Source organism: Rhamphochromis sp. 'chilingali' (genome assembly GCF_963969265.1).
Source record: "Rhamphochromis sp. 'chilingali' genome assembly, chromosome: 4".
Lineage (NCBI taxonomy): Eukaryota > Metazoa > Chordata > Actinopteri > Cichliformes > Cichlidae > Rhamphochromis > Rhamphochromis sp. 'chilingali'.
Window position 1 is genome coordinate 21,128,840 of NC_137948.1, and position 26,339 is coordinate 21,155,178.

Consider the following 26,339-nt stretch of genomic DNA (forward strand, 5'->3'; position numbering starts at 1 on the left):
GTTACACCTGGTAAAGCAGCAATGCTGATCGTTTTATTAAAGATGAAAGAATTTAGACAGTTTTTAACTCTAAGTGATGCTGCAGTGTTGTTTGACCTGAAGTATACGGAGTTTAGGACCGAGGTTACTCCCAGATTTAAGAGCATCTTAATCCGACAAATATGACAATAACAACGGCCGCTTGCATGTTCTGCAAAAAAATGTGCTTTGTTGTGTATCTGACGAACAAACACCAAACCAGTTCCACATCACTGAAGTTGCACCATTTTTACAAACCAATTCTGGTTCATCTGTTTCACTCAACAATCGGCCATGTGCGTATGAAAACAAAGGCACTGCGCATGCGCGTTTTACTCCCATTCTATCGCGATATTTCATTTTCCTATCGTTGCCTAACATTATACCGGTATTACCGTGAACGGTATAATATGGCCCAGCCCTACCTGCCACTTCTTCTTTCGTCTTCCCTTTGTCTTTGTTTCCTCAAATTTTTAAGGACACGCTCTGCAGCATGCTGAGATATGCCAAGTTTCCAGCTAACAGCTTTGAGAATCATCTTGGTAGTGCAAATATACGATTTTGTGTCTGTCAGGCTGTGATATATGTGGCATAGTTCATAGATTCAACAAAAGAAATGGGAACAAATGATGTGGTTTTGTACCAATGCTGGTAAAGCTAAGTAGTCTGTAGACGCAACACTGGTTCATCCCTTGAGTCAGGTGCCTTATTTATTTATGAATGAGTAATGTGTCAGGGCTGAGTGGCTCAACAAACAGAAAAAACATTCCTCTGAAGATGGTCAGGTACTGGGGACAGGGACAGGACTGGAAATGAGTGGGAAAAGGAGCCAATGTCCAAAGAAAATCACTGAAAGATCTTAAGGCCTTGCTCAAGACTGCTTTGAAATGTTCCAAGAAAGTCTGGCTCCTTAGAGGCAAAATGTAAGGAAATGAGGGGTGGCTTAAAACTTTTGCACAATACTGCGTGAATTTTAGCTGAAGTGGTGATTTAACAAGCGCAGCTTTAATCCTGTACAACTGGCCCATCTCCTCTGGTCTGTCTCTTATTTCACGCCCTTGCTGCTCATGCTCCGTCACATGATTGTTAGTTTTGTTTCTCGTGTTGGTGGAGGACACTCATCCACATTGACGTTACAGCGGTTGCTGGTTGTTGGCCAGATAATAGGTGGCTACAGTGCGGTTAACAGTCATAAGGATGACTATTTCTTTATTTCTGTGGTGTCCGCATGTTTTTGAGCTCCTTCAGGTCTTTTACTCATAGTTCTTTATCCTTCTTTCATGGTCTCCTTGACCTTGGCAGTGATTGTAGCAGCTAAGCACACAAACACACACACACTGCTGCTGCTCTTTCACTGGTTAGCGATAAGCCACATGACCAACGTGTCAGCTGACAAATTCTAGGCAAAAGGGAAAACTTCTTTCATCACAATGGAAGAAAAAAAAAAGATCAGGACTTTAACGTCCTGTGAGCGCGCGGTTGTGCGGTAGGAGGCCAAAAAGGCTTTCTTTTTGTGCTGAGTCATTTTTGTTCACGATAAGTGGGACATGCAGATTGGCTGACAGCAGTTACAGGATGCGAGGTGACCCTTTGAATGAGGAAGTGTTAGACTGAGTAGAACCAGACTTTTCCTGTTTGGCTTCAGTGCAGTCTTATTATCTGAGCATTTTTAAGCTGAACAGCATTTTTCCCCCCTCTTTATGCTGGACAGGTTTAATCTTTCTCTCTCCGTGCACGCTACAAGCTTTGTGCAATCACATATATGCAAGTGTTTGACACCCTGTGCTGTTTGCTCCCTCTGTTGGGGTGATGATGACGAGAATGCTGAAGTGAAACCGTTCCCATCCAGTTATGATTCGCTACATTTCACAAGGACACTTGTGTCCTACAAAAGGCATGGGTGACAAAATACTTAGTAATACAAAATACTTAATGGTGTGATACTGACCCTAAAATAGAGCATGTTGCAAAACTGTATGTGATAAAGGAGAAGGAGGACTGGAGATGCTGTTTTTGTTTTTTGCATTTTTGTGTATATTTTTGTTTCTGTTTTGGTTTTAGATTTTTAGTAGATCTTATCTACTGTATGTGAAGCAATACTGGATAGTTTTACTGGTACTTTTTACTACTACTAAACATTTTATATTTTACAGTTATTAGGTCAGAGCTGACTGGTACATGCTGACAGATAAACATGGATAACATCACACTGAAACCCCAGAGTCTGTCTTTATTTTTATTTTTTTATTTTTAAAGCGGGTTGAGTTGCTGCCTCTGACAGTGGGGTGATCTGCTGCCTGGTGGAAATCTTTTCATGAGAAACGGACACCTTGCGGTGCTGAGACACATGTCAGGGCATTTCTGTAATGTTTATGCATTAACTGTAGTAAAGACACTGAAGTTTACATTCAACACAAAACCTAAACGCCACCCCAACGAGATCTCGTTGCAAACCCGCTGATGATGTTTGACTTTATACGTGAATTTCAAACGCTCTAAAATGCAGCGCTGATCATACTTCTCAAATTGAATGCAGCAGATACTTTTAAATGATTTTGCAGAAGTTTTTATGATCGATTCATTAAACGGAATAATTGTTCTTAAAGGTTAGCAAAGGCAAATGGAAATGTGCACAGGCTGTATCATATCAGCATATGTTTGAGCATCTGGAGTGTTTGCACTGGTCTGAAGTCAATGCCAGTATCTAAACCTTAACATTTAAATATCTGGTGGTATGACTTAGTTTCATGTGCAAGTTATTGAAAGCTGGAGGTGCGGACAGAAGCAGAAAGAGCAGCGCAGGTGTCAATGATAATGGATATAGCACTGATTCAGTCAGATTCAGTCAGGGTTGCAAAGTGGTGTGTATATGTGCACTGACTGTATGAGATTTTCAGTTTGGATGTTTGCACAGGTATCACCTGAGCCATCAGCTCATGAGGGCTGGCATTGTCCTGCCTGAACGAACGTCATGCTCAATTAACACTGACTTTATTTGAAAAAAACGTTACAGAACGCACAGACCGGTTAACCTTGAGCTGAGAAAAGTCAGATGTACATTAAAATAAAACTGCCAATAAAACTGTTTAAATTCTTGTTTTCTGTGTGTAACCACATTTACACAGTAAACTTCCAGCTCAGTGATATCAGCTGATGTTGGTCTTTTGGGGTGTTGAATTTTTGGTATCTGCTGCTCTCACTTTGATTTAGAAACAAGACATCTGGCTTTTCTACAGACTTGAACATCACACTGTCCGTTGGAAAAGTCATTTGTGTACTGCTTCCAATGGTTCATGTCAGACCTGCAGGGCCGGTCCCATATCTCTTTCTCTCTGTTTGTGTCTCCTCTTCATTCGGCTGTGACTCTTTGCTTGTATTGCATTTCATTCACGCTGTTTTGCACTTTTATTTGAGAGACCCTGTTCTTGCTGTTGGTTTAAACCGTAGTAGCTTCCCACTTTAGCTTTTGGAGGAAGTGATTCTTACTTAGGGACAATTGGCGCCGGCCATGATTTTTCAAATTCATATATCTATTAACTATAGCTCCTCTTGTAGAGATAGTTGAAAAAAATATACAACCTTAATTAATGATCTCTAAACCTACTTATGTTTTGTTCTTATTTAAATTTTTAAAAGATTATTTGTGTATTTGAGTTATTAGAGATAATATTATCATAGTATAAATATCACCTGGGTCATGAATCGTTGATGTGAGATCAGGAAGGCACCTTAGAGATGCTTACTTAAAGTTTGAGAGGCAGTGCGTGAGCCATAAAGTCATCTTGGTGTTTGAGTCACGCGCTCTCCTACTTTAAAATAAATTTATGACTCTGTATAGCCATCACAGCAACCCTTTTACACCCCACTGGAGAGAGAATAGATTTCTCCATTTTAAACTTTGAACTGGGTATCTGCATATAATGAGAGTGTGTACTGCCAAAAGAACCAGTGATTGCCTGTCCTTCATTAACAGAGCCACTGGTTAATGTGTCACTTGTACAATGGCACTAACACACACACACACACATGCACAAACCTCCCCCTGTAGTAACTGTATCCCATCTGATAAGATTATAGGGCACTGTTCTCTTTACGTGTTATGTAGTTATGTAAATTGTCAGTTCTTATTCTCTGTCACCTTCCTCGTGTTTTTGGTAAATATGACTGGAATGTGACTGCTTTGCTTTGATTTCCATTTACTTTGTCTTTAATATGTTACCACCAAAGTGACTTTCAGTTCATATTTAATTCAACATGAACAAAAGAGTCAGGTGAAACTTAATCATGATACTCGCTGGGAGTGGCCAGAAAAATGTCATTGTGCACACACTGTGGCAAAACCAGAAATATCTAACAGACTTTTTGTAATACTGACTTGATTGAACCTGAGCTATAAATCAAGGATATATCACTTTGACAAAGGGTTTGTGTCTTTCAATACAACTGAAAATGCCTCCAGCCTAAAGTAATCTCTTCTGATTTACAGTACCGCACTAGGTTAATAATCTGTACAGACCTTTGACTGAAATACGCCTGAAGATATAGAAAAAGGGAACACTGTTAAACCCCTTAGCTAAAGGTCTGCATGCCACTCACAGCTTGATTGACTGAAGTAGCTGTCAGGTGCACAGAAACTGTATCTTTGTCCAACAAATTACAAACATAGCTCTACTAGCTGGTGAAAAATATGGCAAACTTGTTTTTACCGGCGCAAAAACACACACACAAAAAACATTTTTTGGTGAATTTTCCACAAACCGCCTTGAGACTGGACTGAAGCTCCGTGACTGCTGCTAACTGCTCCCAATAGTGAGGACTGATTAAAATAAACAAAGTTAGCTTGTTTGTCCAAGCTAACATGCTGAGCTTAGCTTAAATGATTTAGCTTAACTTCTGATAGCTTAACTTGGCTTAATTTGAAAGTTAGCTTGTTGAGATATTTAATTACATTTACATTTAATGTAAACATTTAATTAGCAATGATAATTAAAAATAAAATAAACCTGTCAATCACTAAAGTATATGTTAGCGTGTGAAAGAAATTTAGCTCACAAAGCCACAGAAAGGCCTCTAGCCTCACGTTTTTATTTTTAATGAGAGGCGTTCCCTCACTTTTTAGTTGTTTCTAGCTCTGCCAGTCTGTTACATTTATTAAAAACTGGTGTTTAAACATCATCTGATTTTGATATATTTCACATATTTATTTTCTATCTGTGGTTTTGGAACGAGCTGATGTGATCAGCGAGATCTTTTGTTGGTTTTTTGTTGCCTAACAAGAAGAAAGAAGAGCTTTTATTGTGTGAGTGCTAGAGTGTGTTTATCTGTTTCACAAAGGTCTGTAGGTAGAATAAACATTCGCTGATTGCTTTGTTTTGGGACTGTGAAAGTTTGTTGTCCTCTTAGACAAAAAGGCTGGCATTTGGAAAATTTTCCTGCAAATTCCAGTAATTACTTCCTCGATCATCATTCTACTCCACGTCAGGTTTTTTTGGTTTTATTCATTTAATGTAATCAGGAGTGTATTGTTCTGAATCCTACGCAAGCTCATGACTTTTCTCTGATGTCAGTCACACCCTTTGCCCTTTCATCCCTTGCATTCCCTTTCCTCTGACTCCTTATCTGCTTAGCAAGAGAGAGAGCGAGAGATTGAAGGAGGGAGAAAAGGTGGGTGAGGGAGGGGGTTACCTGCCCTAAGTGGCCCCACCTCTCTCCTCTGGCCATTGAGAATGAGTAAACACTAAACCACCTTTGCTTACCTCAGCACTCAAACACACAGACTCAGGCACTCAAGGAGACTGGCTAAACTCCTGCAGCCTGTCAACACCAAAGGAGTGTGAATGGACGCAGGGAGAGAGTTTTAGATAGGTGTGAAAAGATACCCCGTCAACACAGACTGCATCTCCTCGGCCTGATCGACAACATCTGAGTCTGGAAAACAGGTAACATCTTAAAACTGACCCCGAAGGTTGTTTCTGTCTGTTTTAAAAATCTAATTTGCTTGAGTCTCCTTAAAGCATGCTCGTTACAGACGGGTATCTTCATGAAAGACAACCTCAATAATTTCTAGAAGCCTTTGCCTCAAAGACGTTCCTAACAGGACAGCTTCTGATGGAGACGTTTCTGGTTAGACAGCTGTTTGCGTTTCGATTTAAATAGAAATCCGTCAAGTTTTGCTTGATCATTTTACCAGAGGGGCCTGTTTCACCACTTTATCACAGTCAAACTGATTGGTTTAAGTGCCTTTGCTGTCTTTATTCCAATCAGAGGTTGGAATGGAGATCAAGGTATCCCTACAGTGGAACCAGTGGAACCAGTGGAGTGGCATGGCACACCACTGTGTGTGTGTGTGTGTGTGTGTGTGTGTGTGTGTGTGTGTGTGTGTGTGTGTTCAGGGTGGGGGATAAAAATGCTTCAGTGGCTACACAGAGAAGCTGGTATTATTACCCTTAGACTTCCGGGTTCTTCATCATATAATGCGTGGACTTTTACCCCAGTGAGGTGAGGTGTTTGCTTTGTGTGTGTGTGTGCATAAGAGAGAGACATGCTGCTTCATTCATTCACTGAGGGTATACTCTGTGCTAAAAGTACTACCAGAAATGACAATAACAGAAGTTCACTTTGTGATGGAAAAGCTAAAAAAACAGCTGTTTGTAATGACATCGCTGTTGTTTCCGTCTTCTGTAAGCGTGCTGTTGTGGGAGAATTGACTCTCTCGGTGTGTTTGGGTAGGCCCAAGAGTACGTGAAGATTAGCTCATTTTTAAGTGTGTGAAGTATGTGTGAATGGGAAAAACACTGGGGGAAAAAAAACAAAATCCCAAAATAAAGTCATGTTGCTCGGTGTCAAGCATGACCAAATACCTGTGCTAAACCTCAAACACACACTCACACACACTCTGAAGGAGCCCGTGTCACGAGTGTGACACCGCCAGCATCAGTAGTAATTGCTTGAAACAATGTCTGCTATGGCCTTGAGCGGGCTAGCTGATTAGCCGGAGGAATGTGTTTGTCTGAAGAGGCAAAGCTCCTTTCTGCGAGTGCTAAAGCAGCTCTTCTGATTAGTAATGACTTTGTTGCTGTATGAAGGATCTGTATATTGTGATACTTTATAACAAGACTTAGCTTTTCTTTGAGGATCTTTGTTATGTTGGGTTAGATTCTCATGCTGGACGCAAATCGTGCTGTTTTGAGTGACATTTGAGACAAATGTGAAGGTCCTGGAGGTGGAGGGGGGCTCTCGGAGTAAATGAGCTGGAATCTTTCCTCTGTAGTGGAGTTACTCCGAGCTGGAGGTGGTCACTTACACACTCCGTCTGACCTGAAATTCTTCAGGCCAGTTTCACTTTGAAGGGCTTTCTAGCACTGAGGGAGGCCTGCACATTCGCGCCCCCCCCCCCCCCCCCCCCCCCCCCCTCTCTTTTTTCGTTAACCTCCCTCGCTCCTCTCCATCTGGTCTATTCCTCCTCAGATCCCCACTCAGACTCTCTTCCCTTTTCTTCTAATCTTCCCCTTTTTCCTGCATCTCCTTGCCTCCTCTCTTTCATTCCTTCCTCCCCCTCCCTGCTGCTCGTCTTTGAGCTTGGGTGAACCAGAGGAATGAGGGTGACAGGTACATGGATGGGAGGAAGGAAAAGTGCAGAGAAGGAGGAGAAGGAGGCATAAGGGAGCGGACGCAGGGACAGAAGCAAAGCCTCTCAGGAGTTTAGCTAATGTAATATAAACATTTTAAGATAATGCAGATTTCTTTGTCTCAGCCTCACGACTGTTTTTTTTTTTTTTTCTTCGTTTCTCTGTCGTCCTGTTGGCGTCAGCATGTTGACAGCTGAGCTGCGTCAACATGAGAACATCATGTGTCTTAAGAGGTCAGCCGCAGTGCTCACTTCTCTTTTGTCAAGTTGATTGTTTCCCTGTGCTGTGCTGTGGCTCAGATAATGCACCGTACAGCGGCCAGAGACACCACGATGCCTCCTTTGTATTTGGTGCCATTCTAATCAAAAGACACCATCCCGCTCGGCCTTGTCAAAGTTAAAAACAATATGTGTGCTGAAATCTGTGAGAGAGTTGAGTTGTGAGAGCCACCTGAAACTTGGAAGCAGTTTGACGTGATGAAAATCACACCAGGAAACTTTTTTTTTTTATGTATTTCTACAGCAGTTTCTGTGGCTGACAGGCCACACTGTTTTCTTCCAGGAAAACAGTGTGGCCTGAACAGTGTGGTGCACTCCTACAGGTCGTATCACTCCGCAGAAATGAACAGCGGGACCTCTGGTCTTGTGACACGCTACTCATTTACTTATATAGACGGCGCATGTAATAATCAGTCATCCTTTCTAGCTGAGATACTGATTACCAGGACTGTTTTATGGCTGATTTTTATTTCAGCTTATTCATTGTTTTGCCTATGTAACAGATTCCTGTGTGTGTGTGTGTCTTTTAATCCTGGCCTTAATAGGGAGCCAGCTTATCATAAATATCCTACAAAGTCTAAGACAGCTCTATAAGTTCTTTCTCTCCACTGATTACTGTGATTGATTTAATTCTAAGTAATTGCTTTACTTAAACACAACGTCAGTTTCAGCCATGCAGTGTTACGTTTAAAAAGCAGTTTAGTCTGACATCAAAAACCAATCAGTGAATGCATGTATTTAACTGATCATACGTCCTCTCAGCAGATGAACATGAAAGTCCAGCAATGATCGTTCTTCGCTCATAAGAATTTATTTTCACTTAATTTTCTCTTAGTCAAAGTCGCAATATCCAAATTTCAAAAGATTTGTTTTCCCAAATCAGCTGCAGCTAAACAAATGTGATGGATGATTCTGTCATTTGGCTTTTCGCGGGAATCGTTGACTATCATAAAATATGCAGGATCGCAGCTTTATTTCATAATTCTTTGTAAATCATTGTTTTCTGCGCTCCAAAACATGTCGTCTCACACGAATGACTGCGTGGTGTGAACGGTGCCTGAATAATGATTTAGTGAGCGTGTCCAATCATTGAGGAGACAGTCAGCGTTTTTCGGCCGTCTCTCAGTTCTTCCCGTGGAGTTAAACGATAAACTGTTGACTTGACCTCCTAAACGATTAACTGTGCAGTCACCAGAACACCTGAAATCTCTGAGGCGTGCCTGAGCTCTGATTGGCTCCCACTAATGAGTCACAGTTAATGATTTAATTTAGACCGACCCCCCTCGGCTTAGAAGAAACCCCGGTTTTACTTTACACTCAGCCCCCCGCACCTTCTACTTCTTCTTTTCTTTATGTACACACACACACCTTTACATTCATACTTTGACCTGGGTATCTTTACAGACACTGTTTTGGTGTCATTTGTACTGAGCGAGCTCTTTCTGATGTGATTGTAAAGTAAATTCATAGACAGAAAAGCCCGTTTGTATCTCACTATCATTTAATCTTTAGTCTTTGTCCGTCCATTATTCTTTGGCCTTTATACTTCACACCCTGTCTTCTTGCCTGTTTACTCAGTCGTTAAAGAGTGAGGTCGGTTTCACTAGCAACTAAAACTTAGTGTGCTTTTCACCAGACTGTAACTCTCATGTCTCCCCAAACACTCTCTTTTCTCGCTCCTTTCAGAAGACACAGGGAACGTTTTTTTTCTTTGTTTTGAACAAAATCTGAAAGCGTGTGACTTTTTTTCTCCGTCCTCTCTCTCATATCTTGATCTGCTCTTTTGACTGCCCAGGTAGGTGTGTGCTGTTTGCTTAGGTTAAGCTGTGCTAGGAACACGTTCACCGTTGTTATGTACAAAAAAAAACACACGTGAATGCCTGAATGCACACGCACACACTTGTATACAGTCACAGTTTTGTGCTGATATGACAGAAATCACTCCAGCGGTAGCTTCCAGTCAGAATTTTCAGATGTCCCTTCACTGCAGCACAAACATGAGGAAGTATTCAAACCCCAGTTTGAACGTTTCCTGAACATTTTTCCCTTTTCTGCAAATCTAAGCAGAAAACCCTCAAAACCCATTAAAACTCAATTTCCCATCATACTCCTCTCTGCATTACCTGCTTTCACTTGTCAGGGAACAAAGACTTGTTGACTTGTGTTTTTTTTCTACAGCTGCGTTGGATCAGTGAAAACATATAGCTGTATTCCTAAATGCAGTAAAAGTACTATAAAGGTAAAAGTAGTGCAGAAGTACTCTGTTAGGTCTGCTTGGATATATGTAAGAATGTTTTTCTTTCTGTTGAACTAAACCACTATCTTTCACTAAAGGAAGTGCTAGAAAATGGGTTGCATATTCCCGGACAGCTGGGTGAATGGATGCTGGAAAGCTTGATCGTGCAGAGGGAGCTCCACCTAAAAGCTCCTTGTGATTGCTTTGGTGATCACTAGCAGATTTTTCAAACAAGCCGGCGCCTTCCAAGTAAACACCAGCCAAGTACTCAGTGAGTGGTAGTGAAACCATCAGCACCTTTCAGTTTTGCCACAGTCAGCGACTGTTTGCAGAGAAGTTGGCATTTTTCATGCCAACTGCTAGTAACCAGAGCAATCACAAAGAGGCTTTGGAGCAGGACTGTGCACCTCTTTGTGACCACTTTCACCTGACGATTGGCAGCAACCACTTGCCAACCGGTTTGGCAATATATTTTTCCCTAGTGACCAATGGTTGCCAGGTGGTTGCAAACAGGTCTCTAGGTCTGGGTGACCGAGGCCTTGGTTGTAATGTCACTTAGTGGCATGCTTCTCTTGGCTGGTGAACACTGACAGTTTATTTGTCTTTAAGTAAGCAGATAAATTAAAATTACTGGTTCAATCATGTCATTTGTACATGGAAAGTCTGAAAAGGAGATTACAGCATCAATTATATTTTCCACAGTGTCAGTATATGTGTGTGAAATATAAATACTGCTCTATGTATGAGTAAATGTTGTTAACGTGCTTGTGTGTGTATGAAATAACAGTAAAAGTAAAGATGAGATTCATCCACATGTACACACAGATACACACAAACTCAAGTACCTGTTTTAGCTCCACCCTCATCAGCTCTCATGCTTGCAGCTTTGGGTCAGTGTGTGTGTGTGTGTGTGTGTGTGTGTGTGTGTCTTAGTGTAGAGGAGGCTGGACTCTGTGCTCAGTGCCCTGCTGTACCTGTCTCTCATGGAGGTGGACTAACACTCCCAGAGCAGGCGGCCAAGCAGCGGAGCGCTGTGAAGCAACAGGGGTAGATATCCTCCTCTCTGACCACTCTCTGCTTCTACTTCCTCTTCTCTTTTCCACCACCATCCCTCTGCTACGATCTTTCTCAAGATTTCTACTCTGTTTTACTCTCACTTCCCCGTATCTCTAGCTCCCTTTGATTGGATAGGCGCTCGCTGTCCTTGAATGACAACTTTTTGTGACTTGAGACTATGCGTTGATTATTGTTGTTGCAGTTATCTCTACGGACCTGTCTTTGAAGGATGGTTTAAATAGTATTTGAGTTATTTAGGACTTACCTCAAACTTACCTTAACAGACCACATCTGTTGTTATCTGGCTGGTGTTTGTGTTGCATGTATAAAGCAGCAGGACTCAGGCTTATTTAAACGTTGGTGCTTCCACGATCCTGTTCTGCTGCCTTGCGACGCTGTTGTTAGGGGGCTGCTGGGGGGACTGTGAATCAATTTCCTCCACGTGTCTACATGAGTGTGTGGCTAAAGATGGCAGCCTTCTTAGGCCTATTTCATCAGTGCTCTGGATCGCTGTACAGACCTCTGTACATGCATATTCCTCTGATAAGAGAAATCCTAAAGTCATAAATAATACAATATCCTTCCTTTTCATAGCTGACTACAGATTCATAATGTTATATGCTCACTTGCTCTTTTGAGAAAAAAGATGGATTTTGCAAGTCAATCTGTGTTTATGACGACCTGAAGAACTCTGTAAAAGCCTCTCTGTCCGCTCATAAAACAACTCAGTCCCCAGTAACACGCTGTTAATATGCAGAGAATCAGGTGCTTCTATCAATCATAAACGTAACGTAGCAAGCAATCTCACGGGAATAGCTCGGCTCTGTTAACTAAACAAATTCCCGCTCTTGAACTTCCTTCGCTTGTTCGCTTGCCAGTCGTTCTATCTTGCGCCGCTCTGAGTTCGTAACCTTTGACCAGGCGAACTCTGAGCTCTTAATGTCAAGGTAGATTATTTTTAACGAAGTAACTAGCTGTTCCTGTTATGCCCCAACAAAGAGGCTCAAATCTGAAGACGTGAGCCACACCTAAGTGGTCATAACTTTTCAAACTCCTTGTCTTTACTGGATGAGACACCATCTGTAAATCTTTATGCTCTCTGTGAATAAAGGCTGTGATTTGTGTTCACCTTGGTTAATTATCTACCTGTTTCAGCCTCAGGTTTCCTCCTCCTCCCCACTCTGCCTTTCTCTGTCACTTATACACATGCAGGATTGAATGCTGAAGATGTTCCCCAAGCTGCTTTTTGTCATTTAATACGCTGTGTTGTACATGTGCTACACAAAGGATCTCAAATTCACGCAAATTATTCTCATATTTTTACAACAGAGTTTCACTTCACTCCTGACACGGTCAGCACTGAGGAAGTTAGGAATGTCTAGGAAGTGGTGAAAAGCAGGAAGAATGATTTAAATTTGTTGTTTTTTTAATACTAACTGCTTCAGTGCACAAAGTGTCAAGCTCACTGTGTTACAAAGCTTCATTTTATCATCCAGCAGAACTCCCAGTGTGAATATTGTCCTCCTTTTGTCATCAGCCTGGTAAGATAAGGCTGATATGAGGTCGAGTCATGTTAGCACTTCACACGGTAGAAGGAACAGAGGGAGGGCAGACAAAGAAAACCACACTGAAGCAAAAAAATAGAAGAGATTAAAATGTCATGAGCTGCAGAGATGACGAATACGCTGCATAGTTTGTTTGCATGCCAAAACAAACTACTTTCATAAATGTTTTCAGTGGCAGCCCTAAAAAGGGACGTGAAGTGACAAAAAATACTGATAAAGTGCAACAAACCATGTAAGACATTTAGGGGTTTTTTGTCATAAAGGAACATTCCATCAATAATCATATTTACCGAGGGTGATTTTACGTCTGTCGTCTCCTTATAATTACTTTGCACTGATTAAAAACACAAGACTACATGCAAAGGAAGCTGTAAGGTAGTGGTTAGTGTGTCCAAGCATATAAAATACACTATCACAAGTTTTCACCACCTCATAAAATATGTACTGATATGTGCAACTATTTTAGGACACTTTTATTTTTCGTACATTAACACAGGTGTAATGTACCCACAAGGCATCTTTCTGATTAATTTTTATATCCCCCTTTTTTCTTAAAAAAATAATTTGTCTACAACTGGCAGAAGATTTTATTTCTTAAGGTGAAGGGTTAGGGTTGCTTTTGATACGGGTGCCAGTTTAGCTCAGTTGGATGAGCAGGCAACCATATGCCACAATACTGAAAGCGGCTGGCTGGAGTTCGGGTCTGACCCGTGGCCCTTTTTCCCTCTGCTTTCCTGTTGATCTTCACAAGAAAAAATATATTTAAACAAAAAAGTTGTCTTCTATAGACTAACATTAGCCTATAGAGGGGTCTTACTGAGGTCACACATACATTGCTGGACAGTTGTTCGCCACATTTGATGTGTTACAACTTGGTCAAACTTGGAAAAATGTGTATTCCCCACACGGTGAGTGGCTGTTAGCTGTCAGTAAGTCATACTGGTCAAAAACATGGTGCTGCACCAAAAAACCTAGTTGTGATTGCTTTGGTCTTTAGCAGATTGCAGCTACTTGTAGTTTTTGCATAGAGGACCCCAACCCCAAAGAGCTGCTAGCTGAGTGGTAGGAAAACTTGAAAAAGTGTGTCTCAAACTGGAAGCAGAGACATACTTCCAAGTATGAGTTAGTTTGAAGGTGACAGTGTCTGTTTGGCAGCCTAGTTTAAAAAGCACCTCCCAACAACAACAGCTCCTAGAAACCTTCCATTGAATTTGCACGACATACGAATTCTAACATTAACCTCAGACAATCCACGCACCGCAGAAAAATTTGAACCTGTGGATACAACCCGGAAGGCTTCGGCATGATTTCTTAGTAAGACCCGTGTGCTGATAGGCAGGCCAGTTAAATGCTCAAAGGTTTTGCTTCCTGAGCTAGAATACACACATTGTCCTTAGTTTTACCCAAGAACAGGTCCATGACCCATTCTTGGAAAACTATTTTGGAAAAGCAGATATAAATGAATGTCATCTTGATCTTCGTCGGGATTCAGCAACCAGTGGTGAACTACTGGCAAAAGATAAAGGAGGAAATTTTTTTTTTTTCCCCACACTTGGTGATTTCCTTTTCCTTTTCCTAACCGTTTGGGAGTTTGTGCTTTGTTTAAAAAAGACATTTAAAGCTTCCTTCCTTTTTTGTACTATCATCCATGTTTGAACTAGTCATTCTAAGCCCCTCATTCAGCCTTGGACAAAGTGACATGTGAACAGCGTTTGTTTGTAGGAGAGTGGGATGTTGGGTCAGGTCAGATCAGTGTGCAGGTTACCATGGTTGCTTGGCTTTTTAGTGTTTTGCCTTTGTTGACTGCCTCACCTATCTCCATCCTAGTCCAGACAATCTTGTGCTGCACAAAGAAACCCAAGCAAAGCCTAAGTAGCGAGTATTTGTTTTTTTGGTCTATATGTTTTTACATGATACCGAGTCACATCAAATTAGTGTTATAGTCTGTTCTGATTGGTTGCTTACTATTTTATGCAGCATGATTTGGGGGATTTAAAAACCTGTGGATTTTTCCATTCTGAATGCCGGCTGTGTTGGAAAATAACAGAGTAAGAGGTTTATGTTCGGGAAGCCGATTTCTGATTGTTCTCTGTTCCTTTTTTAGGGCTGCACTACTTAATGAGGACACACTGAAACACACATGTGCACACACTAATAGCTGCACCCACACTCTGTATGGCATTCATATTGATAAGGAGATGGAAAATCCAACACCGCCACGTGGTGAGCGTGCACACAGGAGGCTTGTGTGTAGCAAAGATGAATGTGTGCAGCCTTTTGTCACATAACAGGGTTTATGTTACACAAAATTCCTTATATAGCTTAAGTCCTCGCTGACTTTTTACACACAAGCGCACCACAAACACACATACACTGAGCATGTGACCTAGTCATACTTGGTGAACCTTGAGCTGGAGGTTTCAGGGTTTACAGCCCTTCAATCTGTCTGATAGGGGTCAGAGGTCAGCAAGCAATCTGAGTTACTCAACAAAACAAGGTTGTAAAACCACTGATAGGGGAAGGCGCCCTGAGGATTTATGGATGCTGTATTTCCACTGTGGTGTTCAGGCCTCGTAATGTGTGCTGGTTTGTTTTAGTCAGGTAATCTTGCATGCATGCAAATTGTGCTCAAAGTCAGCAATCAGTCACTGTTGTTTAAATGATGTCTTCTGATCATCAGCCTATTTTCTTCCCGCTGTATTTTTTTTCTCTGTCTTTACAGCAGCCATTTAATTCAGTATAATTTGACAGATCTCTCTCTTATCCTCCTTCAGGCCCTGATCTGATTGGATGGTTTTGTCAGAATGACAGCTGAAGATCCTGCTTCTTCTTCGACCATGAGTAACAACGTTGCCCCCTCCAAATCCTCTGGTGCCCATCACTCTCACCATGGACAGCTCAACATCCCTGAGGGTGTTGCTGGTGCACCTAATGAGGCCTCACTGGTGGCCCTGATGGAGCGTACTGGCTACAGTATGGTCCAGGAAAATGGTCAGCGAAAGTACGGTCCCCCTCCCGGTTGGAATGGTGCATCTCCTCCTCGAGGCTGTGAGATCTTTGTCGGAAAGATTCCGCGGGATGTTTATGAAGATGAGTTGGTCCCAGTGTTTGAGTCCGTAGGACGCATCTATGAGATGCGCCTGATGATGGACTTTGATGGGAAAAATCGAGGGTACGCTTTTGTAATGTACACAGAGAAACACGAGGCCAAGAGAGCCGTGCGGGAGCTGAATAACTATGAAGTGCGGCCTGGGCGGCTGCTGGGTGTCTGCTCCTCAGTGGACAACTGCCGTCTTTTCATTGGTGGCATTCCCAAGACCAAGAAACGTGAGGAGATCCTGGAAGAGGTCTCCAAGGTGACAGAAGGCGTATTAGATGTGATAGTTTATGCCAGCGCTGCAGACAAGATGAAGAACCGTGGCTTTGCCTTCGTAGAGTATGAGTCACATCGTGCAGCAGCCATGGCTCGTAGGAAGCTGATGCCTGGACGCATTCAGCTGTGGGGCCACCAGATTGCAGTGGACTGGGCAGAGCCAGAGATTGATGTAGACGAAGACGTGATGGAAACAGTGAAGATCTTGTATGTCAGGAATCTAATGATGGAAACCAGCGAAGAGACGATCAGACAGGTGAGGACCGACTGGCTATTTGGGTTCGAGCATGCAAAACATTTCTGACACGATTTTAATTTCTCCCATCCTTTGTCTTTAGATTTTCAGCCAGTTTAACCCTGGATGTGTAGAGCGTGTAAAGAAAATCCGTGACTACGCCTTTGTCCACTTTACCTCCCGGGATGATGCTGTGTTGGCTATGGACAACCTCAATGGCACAGAGGTAGAAGGGTCCTGCATCGAGGTGACACTCGCCAAACCTGTCGATAAAGAGCAGTACTCACGCCAGAAGGCTTCAAAGGGGGGAGCTCCTGCCACTTCAGAGGCTACTCAGCAGAACTACGTTTATCAGTGTGATCCCTACACATTGGCATACTATGGTTATCCTTACAACACCCTCATTGGACCCAACAGAGAGTACTTCGTCAAAGGTTAGAATGATTTTTTTTTCAATCAGTAATAATCTGTTGCAAAATTCAGTGTTTCATGAAAAACCCTCTTGGTTGGAGCCAAAGCTCCAAAACATTTTAGGATCTCATGATATGAAAACAGTATTTACTGTAAGAAATTTTCAGACGTTCAAAAGGACAATATGATCATTTAAAGATTCATTTGATGAGAAATTTTAAAGAAATCTTTAACTTGATGAGGGTTTGTGGCTTAAAATCACTTTTATGTTACAACCACAATTCCAAACAAGTTGGGACACTGTGTAAAATGTGAATAAAAAAAAAGAACGCAATGATTTACAAATCTGACAAACCCATATTTTAGTCACAATGGAAGACATCGGAAGAAGCATATCAAATGTTTAACTAAGACCTTTTTCTTTAAAGACAAAAATTAGCTCATTTTGAATGAAGGCGTGATCTTTGGGCCCTCCGGCGGCGCTACAGGCGTTATTCTGTCATGGAAATCACTGCATGTGCTCAGGAAGACTTCCAGAAATCACAGTCTGTGAACACAGTTCAATGCACCATCTACAAATTCAGGTTAAAGCCTTATGTGAATTGTTGTTGGATTAAGACTCATTTAAAAATGGACTGAGACAGAACAGAAAACTGTTCTGTGGTTAGGGGAATCGAAATTCTCAGGTCTTTTTCAGTTCCCAGAAGTTTACGGAGTGTTGTTCAGAGCGTAATGGATACTACAGTGGTGAACATGGGCCTGTCACAACTTTTTGAGAAGCGATGCTGCCATTAAATTCAACGTGATCAGATTCTTTCTTTAAATACATTTCCTTAGTTTGAAGTTTTCGTACATTTTCTTTGTTCTAAGCTTTGAATAAAACGTGTTTGTGAGATTTGCATATCTTTGCCTTCTGTTTTAATTTACATTTCACACAGCGTCCCAACTTTCTTTTGGAACTGGTGTTGTAAAAGGGAAATACAAAACCAGCTGATGGATCAATGAATGCTAATCCCATCACCTTTAATGATTGATTTTAAATATGGTCTTGGGTGATAGCAGGAAAATCTAACTTTGAGCAATCATTGTGTTTTGGTTTTCTCTCCAAAGGATCCCCAATGATACAGAACAATGGTAATCTCTCACATCCTTATTCCTACTTGTTACTCTGATGAACAATGAGCCTTCTTGCCATGTGACAAACTATACATTTTCTAACACCATCTTTTTCCTGCTGTGCTGTCACCTCCCATTTCATGCTGGGTTATTAGAGAGCTCACCACCAAGTGGCAAAACTCTTGGAATACAAGTCGACAACATTATGGAGTTACATAATAGACCTAATATAAGAGACAGAGGCCACACTAAACCCAAACACCTCCAAGTCGGAGCAAAAATTCAGTAGCAATATTTCTCTATGTGCAGAATATTAGCTAAAATATGAGTTAAATTAGTCGTGTGCAAGTTCTGATGTCTTGAGAAACTTTCAAAACTCATCTTGCCAAAATTGCCCCTGCTGCCCTAAACCACAACCCCTGTCATCATATCCCCTTAATTGTATTTTAAGCAGGTACTGTGAGAGGTCGTGGTCGTGCTACTGCAGGTAATCGTACCCCTGGGCCACGGGGGTCGTACCTCGGAGGTTACTCTGCCGGTCGTGGCATCTACAGCCGCTACCACGAGGGCAAGACCAAGCAGCCTGAAAAGTCCTATGAGCTGATGCCCAGTCTGGAGCTCGCTGCTTCCGTCAACCCAGTTGGCATCAAACATGGCACAAGTCAGTGAGATAGACAAACCCCGACCTATTCTTGCCCATCTCAAAAAGGCTTTTACTAAATCTTCCAGCCCGCAGTTTTTTCTCCTGTGTGATTTGAGGAGCATTTTTTGTGAATCAGCTTTCTAGTCATTTCTGGACGGTCATGCGCAAAAGGACGGCCTTTCTTTCATTTACAGTAAAGAATAACAACATTGTAGTCAGTCCTTTCCAACATGACCAGAAGGTAACGGCTATACTTCATTCCTCATTCTTTCCTTTTCCTTACACAACAGAAATTTGTCTTTCTGGTTATTCAGGTTCAAACTGTGCTGATCAGTGCTTGTTTAAATGAGCGGTGAACTGAAACCTAAAACACAAAAGCCATGACTGTAAGGGTTGTTTCAGACACACCACAGGGTGATTTTAAAACACCGTTACGAGCTTCTTCAGGTAACACTTTATGCTGACAGTTGGAGCCCATTTAAGCTGATATTTACGAGAAATGGTTCACACCAATGGTGTGTCTCCATGAACATGAGAAACATGAGAAAACATGCAACCCCCTGCTAACAAGCAATAAAATAAGAAGCATTAATGTTTCCAAAATATTAATAGGCCTAAAATTACAATTTATGCAGTTTTTATAATAGAAACAATTTAAAAAACTACAAATTAAAGACAAACTAGGCAGTGAGAGAAACCGGACAAGATTTCACGAGCTCGTGAATTACGCCACCGCCCCTCCTTCAGATAGAGATCGACTTTATTAAACACACACTGGGGAAATTCACTTGTTACAGCAGCACAAGAGTGAAAAAGAAAACGTGAAGTGGAGAAATATTAGAAAGTAAACAAAAACTCAAAAGCACTAAAAAAGCAGAATTAATAAATCCCTACAAAAAGAGTATTTTGTGTTATGTACAAATGGTACTATATACAGTAAAAATACCTACCTATCCATAATCTGTGAACATTATCTGCAGGGTTATTGTAAACCTGTCAATCCTGCTTTTGGGTGCTTTCTTTTTGGTAGGGTGTCACCACAGCGGGTAGCTCCCCAGGTTTAGATTCTGTACATTTTTAAGCCAGATGCCCGTCTTGATGCAATTCTAGAGATTTGCATCACATCCCAGAATCGAAGCAGGGATCAGTCACTTGTTAGGTCAAAATATAAACCCTACACTGTAGAACCACTGTTTAACATTGCTATGTATTTCTTTAGCAGTAACTATTAGCTAACTAAAAATCAATTAACCATAGCTACACTTCTTTATAATAATCATCAATAAGAATAATAAAGTGTTACCAAATCTCTGGAGTGCAGAGGTTTAGTCAGCAGCCATATCATACATAGCTTTTTATACGGTTGTAGTTTTTTCGAGGCAGTTTATATGCAGTCGTCTCCAACTTTGACTTGACAGATGGATGATCTTTTTTTGTCTTTCTATTTTAATAAGTGCTCGAACATAACAAAGGTAGCTTTTTCTCTAGTCACACTGAGTCTTATCTGTAGCTTTGTGAGCGTTATGACAGTTTAAGCCATAATCGGAGCTGAAATGCAAATGTAAAAGCACAAACTAAAGACTGTTGTGTCCACTCTATTCTGATCACTTGAAGGATGATTCCAGTGTTATGAAGAGTTGTAGCACATCTACATCTACAGCAACTGCTCTCCCAGCTAAGAGAGAAACGTTGTAAGTGTCTTGTTTTCAAAGGATCATTTTCCTGGTGGAAAAATTCAATTTCTTTCATTCTGCCTTATTTCCTGAAAGCAGGCAGGGGGGAATGAAACTGAGTTTATTTTAATGTTGGTGGATCATCTAAATCCTGTACGTTTCTTTTTTCAAGAATGAAAGATAGAAACTGAAGTGATTTTTTTTTTTTTTAAAGATGTTGATATGGAAAATTTAAAACACTGGAATTATTCTTCAGCCTTCAAATTCTTCGACTAAAGCTACTAAGCCTAATTGTTTTATCAACATATTGATTAAACCTTACTAACCATTTACTGCATGTGTGTGTCAGTGTCGTGTGTTTGGTGATCAGAGATCCGTTCAGTAGAGTCGACGTTACTGATGTTTCCTTGTTTAAGGATTTGACCTCAATCTGCAGCTCAGTGTCGGTGCCGGTCTGTGTGGAATCACAGGATTGAAAAGACTTTTGTGGATCTGAAACAATGACTGATGTTGTGTTTGCTCTGTGTGTGTGTGTGTGTGTGTGTGTGTGTTGAAGTGCTAGGGTTAATCCCCAGCTGAGCACCATCATAAGCTGAATCACACCACAACGCCAATTTGTGTAACTTATTTATTTCCACTTCTTGCTGAAATTGAACTCTTCACCCTGTTTGTGCTGTTCTCTCTTCGCCTCTGTAGTGTTTTATCTCTATAAATGATTGGATGCATGTGTGCGCTTATCTGTTATTTCCTGAGTAGTGTTAATATTTGGATGATGCTCTGTTGTCTCCAGTCTGTTATCCAAGCTCTCATTTGTGTGTCTCTCTATGTGCAGTGGCATTACAGACTCTGGGTGGGCAGTACCCAGTGTTCAGCGCCACTCCTGCAGCCAAGCTGATGGAGGAGGGGAAGGTGCACACAGTGGAGCATCTTATCAACCCTCTGGCCATGCAGCACCCCGAACACTCCCCCGCTGCTGCTGCTGCTACTGCTGCTGCTGCTGCCACCGTCCTACCTGCGGTCTCTACCCCTCCACCCTTCCAGGTGGGTATTATTCACGGGGTCAAAGGGAGTCGGAATGACATTCAGATAATGAGCAATTTAGTGGGATTGGCAGGTCAGTGCATATTACGGTTATATTAATTAAATTTTTTAGATTTGTGTGGCTGCCGTTGCTCCTGGTAACACTACGGATATACTTTCTCAGTAATAAGAAAGCTATGACATCCAACAGCCCACTTACACCCTCATCATATCCTTTTTTTTCTTCTCATCCCTGTGATGCGTTCATGGTGCAGATGGCAGGGGCGATCGTGGCTCAAGAGTTGAGAGGTCGCCTTGTAATCGGAAGGTTGCCGGTTCGAGCCCCGGCTGGCTGTGGCTACAATGTAGCTTGCCATCACCAGTGTGTGAATGGGTGGATGACTGGATGTGTAAAGCGCTTTGGGGTCCTTAGGGACTAGTAAAGTGCTATATACAAATACAGGCCATTTACCATGTAAAGTTGCAGTGGCTGTAATTCAGCACCTGCATACCACTACAAAAGAAGCGCAAGCATAAACTGAGTGATGTTTTTTTTAAATAGGAGGGTAACTTCATGGTCAACTTTTCAAGCAGCTTGACAAATATCTCAGAACAGAACAGCTGTTTCTGCACAGTTTGTTCCTAAATGTGTGTGTGAGCTAAGAGAGAGAGAGGAAGAGAAGCAAACGTTAATGTGCAGGACTGGGAAACGGAGAAAGATGTAAGAAAGACGATGAGAGATTATTTTCCAAAGTTTTTCAATCATTTTTGAGATCGATGCATGATCTGAACTCATACTTGAAGTATACAAATTCCCTTATTCAAACTTTGCATGAAAATACTTTAGGTCTACTGAGCTGGTTGGTAGACGTTAGTTCAGGCTAAACTGGTGAGTTTGCAGTTTTGTGACGTTAAGTTACATCACACATCAACTGATACTTAACGTGATGATGCTGACTAGATTCACTCTCTTTTTACTCATTTTATGGTGTCTGGGGGTTTGAAAATGAACCATACAGCTCATGAAACATCTCATTATATCTTGCTGAATTTGGCTGGCCAAATCCACAAAGAGCAGTGAACAATAGAGTAGCAGCACAGGTCAGCTGATCGCAGCCTTGCAAAGCAAGTTATTATGTGGATTATTTCTTAAGGAGTTCTTTTCCCCACGCTGCACCTCTATAACCACGTCTCAAGGTTCCCTCACCTGCCAAAACACACTGTGTTAGACAGATTGTTATAACGGATGCCCTCTATTGCAACCCCAAAAGGATTTATGTCTCTCCCTGGAATCGAACTGGAGATCTTTCACTGGGCATCCAGATGTGTGAGCTATTATCCTGTGGAGCTGTAGAGGGAAGGTGCAGTAGAGACTTATTATAATCATTCACGTTAAGCACCAATAGCAATGCTTTTATTTCATTTATTGACAGGAGGCTGGGGAGTCTTTAGTTTCCCTTTAAGGACGCTGGGGCCCAGGTTGAAGCCCAGGGCCCATACTTAGCCCATGTGTGATTCAGACCTTAAAGAAAAGATTAACTTAGCGACTGTGAAGCCGTGACTTGAGATTTTTACGGCTCTATCTGGCTGTTTTGAAACCAGTTGTGATTAGGGATGGGCTGGTCTGACTGAGAAAGAGATGGTCCGCACTCATTCTGTAGCAGCCTGCCCCATTGCTACATAAGCCCCCCCCCCCAAAAAAACAAAACAAAACTGTGCTTTATTATTCTTTACGGCTCTAATGGGGACCATACTTAACAAAATAAACATCATGCTGCATTCAGTAAGACTTGAAAGTAGTCATTAAGACCATAAACCTATCAGCAAAGTGTTTACTGAGGTCATGGATCAAGTGAGTATTGGGGTCATGTTTCCATAAACTTTTGCATTTCTTTGTGCAGAGTTGCTTCCCCCTTCTGGTCAATAGAAGGAATTCAGGTTTAAGTCACACTGGCTTAAATTCTATGTAAAAGGAAGCTATGGCCACCCTTCTTATGTAAATTAAATACAGGCATTGTGGGCACGCTTTAAAAATCTCCTTTTTCTAATTCACTTTCTTTCCCTACGCAGGGCCGTCCAATCACTCCAGTCTATGCCATGGCCCACAACGTACAGCGCATCCCAGCAGCTGGTGGTCTGTATGGACCTGGGTATGTCCCCATCACAAACTACACTGCCAACACAGCAGCTCTGGCAGCTCTGCAGAAAAACGCAGCCGTGGCGGCTGCAGCATACGGAGGTTACGCCGGCTACGCGGTGCCCCAGGCCTTCCCCGCCACAGCCTTCCAGCTGCCCATCCATGATGTCTACCAGACATACTGATTAAGAGGCTCAGATCCTGCCTGTGACTGAACTACATCTCAGCATTGTCTGTCCCATCACGTAGAAACATCTCAAACTTGAGCTCGAAAGGAATTTGTAGCAAATATTAAAAGCACACACAGTGACAAACAGCCTGACGTCTCCTATCGGCCTCGGTATGTCCTCAACCCAAGGTGAACATAGTGTTTCTAATTAGGCAGCATCACTGTTTTCTACTGAATAATGTAACAAATGTAACAAACGACAACTCCCAATAACACCCCTCTGCCTTTTTTGTTTCTCTCCGAATCCCACCACGGGAACACCGAAGGTACGTTCAAGTATTTATGAAGAGAAGATATATATTTAAGGTGTCTATTCTTTGTCGCTCTCTCTTTCCATGTTGCCGTGGTATTTGTTCTAGATTTGAAACTATTTTCAGAGTAACAATAAAAAAGAGAGACGAGTTAATCGTAAGGAAGAAAAACTACAACAGGAACTACTGATAAATACCGCTGAAGACTGCTGTCTTCAGATATACTAATGCCTTTTTTCCCCCCCATCATTATATAGTATTTTAGCCAATTTTACATGCTGTAGGTGATGCTGTCCGTCCATGCTGGTTGAATGCTTTGAACACGCCTGTTTGGTACTTTTTGGTTATTGTAGTTTTTATTGTGTTTTTGGTTGTTTTACATGAAGGTTCTAGGTTTTCTAGGTTGCATTTATTTACCTATAATTAGCTCATTTTTGCTCTTTTTTTTTGCTTTGCAAGGTTGTTTCTCTATCTCCTCTTTGATACATTGAAACACATTTGTTGGTTTTCTTTGAAGAAATGTTGCCTGCTAAATATTTGTTATTTTGACAGATTCCTGTTGGGAACAAATAATTAAGAAAGAAAACTGGAAAGCTTTTTGAATGATGTTCAGCTGACATGGAAAATGTTCCACATTTAAAGAAACGGCGGTAATAGGGGATTAAGACTGAATAGATGTTAGCTGTTTTTTGTTCTTACTCAGTTATGTATGTTTTTTTCTGATGTTTTTAATTGTGAACAACTACGGACAGAAATGAGAGACATTTTTCTATCTGGACTGGAGCACTCTATCACTTGAACAGCTCGTACTTTTTGCCAGTGCTGACCAAAAACCTTAACATCCACTTCAGTCTGAGGACTTTAGAAAGACTCCTGACTACAGTGCCTTACACCTACACGCTGTTTATGCAACTGCCTGCTTTTCACTGTGCCTTTTTGTAAGAAAACCAAGCCCGCGTGTTTTGGCACAAAGAAGAATTTGTATATCCCATGATGCAGATTTGTGGTATTACTGTATTGAGGTTTCAGCTTTTGTAGCCAGATGTGCCAAGGTTGCCTCCATCCTCTTCCGAGGTGCACGTAAATGTATTTATAAAAGGCAAGAAGTTGCCACTTTCAGATGAAGAGATATCAAACGTGTGAACTGGAGCAAAGTTTGTGCTTCTTCTCATATAAAGCCTGCAGCTCCTCAATGCTCAGCGGGCGCTTTGAAAACTCTGCAGTGCATCTACACAAGTGTACTTGTGGACTGGGAATAACTGGGAGCAATACATCCCACTGGAATATGCAAGTATTGTAACACTCGAATTCAAACAGCTGCTGATCATGAAGTCACACTCCACAAGAGCCATCCTTTATGAAAAATGCCAAACATTTGAGTGTCCTTTTATTTGTAAACCAGCTCTTTTTTCTTTTGTATTATTATTATTCTCCTTCACCGCATTCGATGGTATTTTATTTGCTAATATGAGGGCTCCCTGGCTTTTAAGTTTAGGCCCAAGAGTGTGAGTGAAAAGACTGCTTAACTAGTCCATAGTTGTGTAATCTCACTCTGTATTCTGCATTTTACTGCTTCTCTCTCTCCTTTGAAACTGGATTTAATGTAGAAAACAAACTGCTGTTAACGGCTCTTATTATGATCTTGTACGATGACAATAAGTCGGGATATATTTAATATATGCATTACGTGTGTTGTTTATGAAGTGAGAAGAAAAGGCATAATATATTGTAAAACCTATTTGTTTTCTTTATTTACACCTTGTTTAGGTATAAAAGTCAGACTAACAAAAGTAGATTCTTTTTTTCCCCCAAAGTGTCCAATAGTTTGTTAAACATTGGAGGTTATTGTGCTTTTGTTAGGTGTAACGTTGTGTTTGCTATTTGGAACTGGACGCGGTGTTTAGAGTGGGAACGCCAAGTTCTCCCCGTTATCGATATCAAAGGTTAAACCTGGCCCGCCGAGGCGTTACGACCCATTGGCGTCTCCGGCTCAATGTGTTGCAACTTTTTTTGGCTAAATAATTAAAAGATCTAATGATGGGTGGATGGGGCAATGATTTAACCTTCACCAAAATTTCACGTGGTTTTAACAACAGAAAACTGCATTCTCCCTTCCACTCACAGCACCTGCTTTACTTTCCATCACCTGCATTTCACCCACAATGCAGCAGCGGCAGCAGGACGATCTTCCTGTGTCAGTATGGAGCTGCGCGTGCCTGGTTTAACTTAGATGTTCGGGTTTAGCATCTTTAACTCTTCGTAGTGTGTGCCTTTATTGCCAACATGTGCCCTTTGTAGACCTATGCAGACTCTTTTCTATCAGAAGGCCCCGTTTCCTTGTTCAGCATTGGTATATTTATAGTGATATAGTAGATAAATAAAGCATTTTTGAAAGGATGCACTCTTGCCGTCCATCGTTTTGTCTACTTGGTTTTCTTTGTTAAACATTAGCCTTGGATTAAAGTTGGCA

The 26,339-nt window shown here is 41.5% G+C and overlaps 1 protein-coding gene across 11 annotated transcripts in view; it reads left to right on the forward strand.

Annotated features, from left to right (window-relative positions):
- rbm47 (RNA binding motif protein 47) overlaps positions 1-26,266 on the forward strand; it is a 38,676-nt gene extending 12,410 nt beyond the window's left edge. For 4 of the 11 annotated variants that reach the window (XM_080880038.1, XM_080880034.1, XM_080880039.1 and 1 more), the window contains 6 exons: positions 15,556-16,410; positions 16,493-16,823; positions 17,911-17,934; positions 18,368-18,577; positions 21,065-21,273; positions 23,323-26,266. In XM_080880038.1, the coding sequence (XP_080736164.1) occupies positions 15,586-16,410; positions 16,493-16,823; positions 17,911-17,934; positions 18,368-18,577; positions 21,065-21,273; positions 23,323-23,574 (1,851 nt within the window). In that variant the 5' untranslated portion in view covers positions 15,556-15,585 and the 3' untranslated portion in view covers positions 23,575-26,266. Of the gene's footprint in view, positions 1-5,766; positions 5,958-11,137; positions 11,208-15,555; positions 16,411-16,492; positions 16,824-17,910; positions 17,935-18,367; positions 18,578-21,064; positions 21,274-23,322 lie in introns of those variants that run through there. The other 7 variants (XM_080880037.1, XM_080880041.1, XM_080880042.1 and 4 more) reach the window with 7 other exon arrangements.
- Positions 26,267-26,339: the final 73 nt, after the last annotated feature.